Genomic DNA, 6,698 nt, shown 5'->3' on the forward strand with positions numbered 1-6,698 from the left:
CCGTGAAAGATCGTTCCCAAGACGTCCCGTATCAGAACGTCCACAACGACGAGATTCCCCTTCATGCACGGTCGTCGTGGCCCCTAGTGTTCCTGGTCGCGTGGCTGACGCGGCCCGACAGTGCTTCCCCACGCGCCGTGCGACATGAACTGGTGGCTGCAGGGTGCGCCGCCCTGTTCCCGGAACCACGACATCCTGGCCTCGTCGCCGGTAGCTGCACGATCCCGCGTGCGCCGTTCATGGTTGGGTTGGATGGAGATGGGAAGGGCGTGAGAGTAGTGGGGGGCTGTGGAGTGGCGAGGGAGATGGATGGATAAGCTTCTATGAGATGGAATTGTTTGTGCGAGGCTCGCTCCCAACGGCAGGTGCGCACGCTTGACGTGGCAGTTTCCAATGCTTCCAGATCCGCGTTTTTTCATCCGATGGACGGATAATATTACCCACAAAATATAAATTATGAGGAAGAAAATCATAATGAATAGAGGAAAAAGAACGTGCGTAAATTTGGACGAAGCCTGTTGCGTGGCAAAAACTTTTGTAAGTACTCCGTTCGGAATTACTTGTTGCAGAACGCGAAATTTCAGCGACAAGTCAGTTCAGATGAAGAAAGTAAGTAGTATAGTGTATTCGCCCCATCCCAAATAACTTGTTTTAGTTTTGTCTAGATACATCGGTGGATGTGTCTAAACATGTTTTATTATTAGATAGATTTGTATCTAGACAGATGTCAGACAAATAATTCGAGACGGAAGTGGTAGTACAGAAATTGTGATACCACTGGAGAAAAAAAAGAAAGAGGCGGAAGAATCTAACTATATGTGATGCACCGGTAAGGTTCCATACAGTTGAATAATTTGACCCGTTCGTAACTTGGACCACCGAAATTCCCCGTTCTGCCCTCACTGTGTCGACATCGCCTTCACACAGGAGAACCGTATTCCGAACGCCTCGTCCCCTGCTAGATTTCCTTCCCGTAATTATTTCAGGAAAGGAAAATATAACGCCGTGCATCGGGTGCGCGCACCCAACAAAAACAGAGGGAGCAAAGACCCCGAGCGGAAAAGGAGCGAGGGCCTCTCTCTCCATCCCGACCTCTCGTGGCCGCCGCGAAGAAAAGGTAGCACCTCCGCCCCCGATCCCCTCCCGCCTTTCCCCCTCGCCGCCCCTCCCTCGATTCCGGCAGATCGGCGCCGGTAAGCCCGGGGTCCGACCCCGATCTGTCTCCGTCCCGGCCTTCGCGTAATTTTCCCCCAATTCCGTTGGCCGTGACTGGATTGATATTTTGTTTTGGTAGATCCGTGGCCTCGTGCCTGGCGGGGCCTCTCTTGTAGTAGGGCCTGTGCTGCGCGTAGATTTGTTGTGCGCCGGTGGCGATTCGTCCATCGGCCTGTCGATTAGACGCGTGCCCGCTCAATCCGTTGGATCGTCAGCCTCGATCTGTTGCGTGATGTGATCTGCTGCGTAATAATTCGTTGCTAGCGCGTGTAGAGCGTCGTTTCTAGCATAGCCAGTGATCTGTTGTATGCGCAGATGGATTCGTGAACATGTGGGATCGATCTGGTGGGATATGCCTTGCCTGTTAATGTAGTTTGGCAGCCTGTTGTCCTAAAGGTCGTTATCTGTTAATGCTAATTTGACAACCACATTAATTTTTTAATTATTTGTCCCAGGATGAGTTTTATGCTAGTTTGTTTAATTTTGCCAGCTTTGAAATAACCTGTTGTGTTGGTGTAATTGAACGAATATGTTAAGGTTACCACCCAATCATTACTTGATCGAAGCTATATGTTCTAGGTTACTTTGGAGCAATATATACGTGTCAGTAGTGAAGTTACTTCAGTGTCAGGCTAAATACTTCGAGGCAATAAACCTGTATTGTTTTACCTTTTGTTTATTTTTATGCTGCCAACTTATTGCAGTATGTGGTGAACAAAAACATTTTTAAACTCTAGAGCTAATCTTCAGTCTAATAAACATGTAAATGAAATTCAAAGCAGGAGCTTATCATGGCTTCAAAACGTATCCTGAAGGAACTCAAGGACTTGCAGAAAGATCCTCCGACATCATGCAGTGCAGGTACGAGCTAGATCTATGATTCAGTTATGACTGTTAGCCACGTTGTGTGTATCTTAGCAGTGCTGATATATGCTGTGGTCATGTGAGCTTTCAACTTTGTGTATCGTAATTCACCAGTAATTCACCTACCATCTCTGGTGAAATTACAGGGCAATGTCCATCAAGGCTAGCCTTTAGCAGGCTATTTATTATGCACAATGTCTACAAATATCCTTGCTGTCAATTATTTCTGAGCGAGACCATAACTCCACTGGAACTATTTATGCCATCGACCCATTGATAAAATGTATTATTTCATTGAATGGATTTCATTTTGCTGAGTCACTTATCCAGGAAATTGAATTATAATACGCAGTTTCATTCGCTGTTCTTGCCCAAAGAGAATGTATCAATATATCAGCTGCTGTCTTGTCAGTGTCCTTTTTGCGGTTGACTAGCTAAATTGATTTTTTTATTTAAGGTATCTAGTAACGTTTTTAACACTAGCATAGTATCAAAAACGTTCTTATATTCTGGGACAGAGGGAGTAGCATATAGTCTTCCTGTGCTTTAAAGTATATTTCTAACTTAGTAAGTGATGAGCAGCCATCAACAACCACTACAATTGACCATCAGTTCTTCTATAATCAGGATTAAGTCGTGCTGCTGCTTAGTGCTTACTATTCCCTTGCTTGCACAAACGATTGTGTTAATTTATTATAGGATTCTATTTATTTAGGTCCTTCTGGCGAGGATATGTTCCATTGGCAGGCAACCATTATGGGTCCTCCTGATAGTCCTTATGCTGGAGGTGTTTTCTTAGTGAATATCCATTTCCCCCCGGACTACCCCTTCAAGCCTCCGAAGGTTAGTGCTGAACAATGTTGAGCCAAACAAATTTCCTTGCATCTTTGTCATCTTTATTGAAAGATGGATCTTGTCAAACTGTCAGTATGTCTCCTCTCTTCATGTTCCATTGATGTTTCAGTGTTAGATCATGTGATGTATGTTCATCCCTGCATTTTGATATTAAGGATCAACTGTATCTTGTTATGCCTTATTTGTTTGCAGAAATTGTTATTATATCACCTCTTAATTTTAAAAGAAAAATTCTGTTGCTGAATCTTATCTTTTTTTAACACCACATTCTATGATAGGTTCAACTTTGTGGGTCTACCTGTTGTTGTTTTTAATCTTCCCTTTTCCTCCTTTGTGTTCTCAAGTATCTCTTCTTTCAGGTATCGTTCAAGACAAAGGTCTTCCATCCGAACATCAATAGCAATGGAAGCATATGCCTCGACATTCTGAAGGAGCAATGGAGTCCTGCTTTGACAATCTCTAAGGTGTTCTTGCAACAATTCAGTCCTTTACACCTTTTGCTGATATGCTGTATATACATAGTAAATGAATTATTTACATGCCCTAGCAGTCTAGCACTCTTGATGAGCTACAGTTCTCTGCATTGCTTCATTACACCATTTATAATCTCAACTATAGTGATCTAAACGCTCTTATATTTCTTTACGGAGGGAGTACATGTTTGATGTGATTTGATGGACGCTACAAAAAGTTTTAAATGTTTTGCCATCTGGTTCTAGAATGTTGCTGTGTGCCTTGTCATGACCTTTTGGCCGTAGTCTTAATTGTTTGTCCAAATGCAGTCATTTGGTGTTACCTCATGTTGATGCTATCATATTGTTAGCAGATATTAAGCTCAGTTACTTTTTTGGGGCTCAAAACATTGCAAACCATCCTGATAAAAACTGTACAGTTGGGATAAAAACATCCGACATCCCTCTCCTTGAGGTCTAGTAATCTCCTTGAGGTCTAGTAATCTACAGTTACCATTTATTTATTTTTTGAACAGAATACAGTTACCATTTGGTGCATTGCATATGCAGAATGTAGCTGCACTACTAACTCCCAGTAATGTTGTTTTCACCAGGTTCTGCTTTCAATCTGCTCGCTGCTTACCGACCCTAACCCGGACGACCCTCTCGTCCCTGAGATTGCCCACATGTACAAGACGGATCGGTCCAAGTACGAGACGACAGCCCGCAGCTGGACGCAGAAGTATGCCATGGGATGATACGAAGCCCATGCTGGTATCCACTGCTTGCATGCAGAAGATTGTGTTGCTGTCCCGAGAAACTATCTCTGGGCCATTATTTTCTTTGATTACTTGTCGGTCGCGTGTGTCTCCCTGATCCATGTAGGATCGCGTCGTAGTCAAAACATCAACCTATCATTGCCAAAGTCCATAATGAAATTGACATATGCTTCTCGTGATAACTATGCTAGTGTTGGTTCTCCCATTCGCTAAATGGTGCCCGTGGCTGGAAATGTTTGTTATGTGCCCACTTTTGGTGCTTTTGTCTCCTCTCTGCTCATGTTACTGCTCTATTGTTGGTTCTGGATTGGCTGTAGTGTGAACTTAGCATCAGCAAAATACTAAGAATGATCCTGGTTCTGGGGCATCCATTTTATAAAAGTTAGCAAAAAAATGTATTTGTAACCAACTCGTGTACATTTTTTTTTTCATAAAACAATAGTATCATTTGTGAATCGCATGAAAATGACCGGAAAGGTAAGGTCACAAAGTTATAGCTTCAAAACTTTTGTAGCACTCTTGACTAAGGTCAGAGAGTTATACTCTCTCCGTCCCATTTCAGCGCCAATTAATATGAGACGAAGGGAATATTTTATTTTGTGAAAACCTGTGTAAGTTTTTAATCAATATCTATGTGCATGATCTCTATTCTCTAAAAAGATTAAAATTTAAGTGGACTCCTATTTGTCCTAATTCTACAAATTTCTGCGTTGGTAGTCCTTGATTTACTAAGCGCCTCTTTGGATTGAAGGAATTTCTAAGCCTTTTGGACCATTCAAACTCATGTTCCTATAATTTTCATTCCATAGGAATCTCAACATGAGCCCACGCCCCCTTTTTTTTTTTCCTCCTATGCACCATCTAAAGGCAGCCCTTATAAAATCCCTGTATTTTGAAGTCTTGTTTACTACGCAAGGCATCTAGAGAGATTTTGGTTGTGGGTTTCGCTACGTGTCCTTATATGATATTAGTAGGCAAATTGGAATTTCTGAACATCAATTGGCCTATTAGCTCAGCTGGTTAGAGCGTCGTGCTAATAACGCGAAGGTCGCAGGTTCGAGACCTGCATGGGCCAACGGAAATTTTTAATTTCCATGCGAAATGCTTGCCTTTTTGTTCTTGCAAAAACTGCGCAATTCCAAAAATAAATAAATATCAACAGTGCTAAATTCTACTTTGCCCGCATGCACTCTCCTCTCCTGATGCGCTAGCGTGTGATAGCTAGATTTGCCGCTATTCTTCACAAGTTTGACATGCCTTGGGCAAGTACACACAACCCACTACTCTCTTTTTTTTGAATGAAAGAGGATTGACACCCCCCCTCCCCCCGCCCCATTTTATAGAATGAAGCAGAAAACAACCAGTCACAGGTTTCTCGAAGGAACTAGCTACTGCAAAGCAGCAAAAGCAGAGATAGACCTACAGCCGACCGACATTCCACTCTAATTATTACAGAGCACCAGCGAAAACAGAGAACACATGAGGATGAACTTCGACGCAGATCTCCAGGGATAGATTAATCCATCCTCTCCCGCGCTCAGCTTTTTTCAGTTGGTCTCTTCTTGCATCACCTCCACGCAATCCGGTGGAGTTCCCCACGCCGTTTGTCCAAAAGGAGGATGCATTGTTGCAGTAGAGTTGCTTGCCCAGCGCCGCAGAGAACTTCCCATTGGTGTAAATAGCAGCTTAGTTTTGCAAGAATGCATTTCACATTTCTCCATTTACGCCCCTGAAAGCAAAACTCATTTCTTAGTCTCCATGGGCTTCATAAGGTAGCAAATGTCACCAAATTCAACACAACTTTATTTTTATGCATATGCCAGAAGGGCATCACACTTTCAAAACCAGTAATTTTGTCAATAGCAAAGAACTCTGCAACAAAATCCCAAACTTGTTGGGCTACCACACAATCAAACAACAAATCTTGGACAGTTTCCTGCTCAGAACAGAATAGGCATGAAGGATCGTCAACTTCTCTTCTTTTAGCAAGGTTATCTCTAGTAAGTATCTTATTATGAACACACAGCCATAAAAAGATATGAATGTTTTGTGGCATAAGATTTTCCACATTTTATCACTAATGGTAGAAACTATCCCCCCAAAGTTGATTTGTTTATAAAAGGATTTTACTATGATTATCCCATTGGATTCTAAGCCCCAAATTGGAGTGTCCACTTCATCCAGAGGAGGATGTTGTTGGACCACACACACAAGTTGATCCCAGCGGTCCATACCAGATCGATTAACACATCTTCTGAAAGTTAGCTTAAGTTCGTTACCATCCCATACCTGGGCAACTGTATTCTCAGTTTGGTTACAGATACTAAACAAATCCCAAAATTGTACTTTAAGGGAACATTCCCCCACCCACACATCATGCCAGAAGCTAATGAGGTTTCCATCTCCCAACTTCCATCTATAAAAGGTTTTTGCTGCCGACAAGGCCCAAGTAATGCTTTTCCAAAAGGTAGACCCCCCTCACTTTTAGCCCAAAGGAGATTGGGGAGTTAATTCTGTATTTATACAAGAGGAG

At 42.7% G+C, this 6,698-nt stretch overlaps 1 protein-coding gene and 1 non-coding gene across 3 annotated transcripts; both read left to right on the forward strand.

Moving 5' to 3' along the window:
* Nucleotides 1-984: 984 nt before the first annotated feature.
* LOC125545143 (ubiquitin-conjugating enzyme E2-17 kDa-like) lies at nucleotides 985-4,347 on the forward strand. Of its 2 annotated transcripts, none has more exons than XM_048709025.2 (5): nucleotides 985-1,117; nucleotides 1,998-2,076; nucleotides 2,795-2,922; nucleotides 3,294-3,398; nucleotides 4,001-4,347. In XM_048709025.2, exons 2-5 carry the CDS (start codon nucleotides 2,007-2,009, stop codon nucleotides 4,142-4,144), a joined length of 447 nt encoding a protein of 148 aa, XP_048564982.1. In that variant the 5' UTR covers nucleotides 985-1,117; nucleotides 1,998-2,006; the 3' UTR covers nucleotides 4,145-4,347. The 2 variants fall into 2 exon arrangements, with proteins under 2 accessions (XP_048564982.1, XP_087369516.1); XM_087513390.1 differs by lacking the exon at nucleotides 985-1,117 and adding an exon at nucleotides 1,170-1,193.
* Nucleotides 4,348-5,166: 819 nt separating this feature from the next.
* TRNAI-AAU (transfer RNA isoleucine (anticodon AAU)) lies at nucleotides 5,167-5,240 on the forward strand. Its single transcript has one exon. It is a non-coding gene; the product is annotated as a tRNA-Ile (tRNA).
* Nucleotides 5,241-6,698: the final 1,458 nt, after the last annotated feature.

The sequence above is a fragment of the Triticum urartu genome, chromosome 3A, assembly GCF_056163025.1.
Source record: "Triticum urartu cultivar PI428250 chromosome 3A, HENAU_Tu73, whole genome shotgun sequence".
Taxonomy (NCBI): Eukaryota; Viridiplantae; Streptophyta; class Magnoliopsida; order Poales; family Poaceae; genus Triticum; species Triticum urartu.

Coding starts and splice junctions, on each gene's coding strand:
- LOC125545143 (XM_048709025.2), top strand. CDS start 2,007: ATGGCTTCAAAACGTATCCTGAAGGAACTCAAGGACTTGCAGAAAGAT. Junction 2,077..2,794: donor TCCGACATCATGCAGTGCAG/GTACGAGCTAGA, acceptor CTATTTATTTAG/GTCCTTCTGGCGAGGATATG. Junction 2,923..3,293: donor ACCCCTTCAAGCCTCCGAAG/GTTAGTGCTGAA, acceptor CTCTTCTTTCAG/GTATCGTTCAAGACAAAGGT.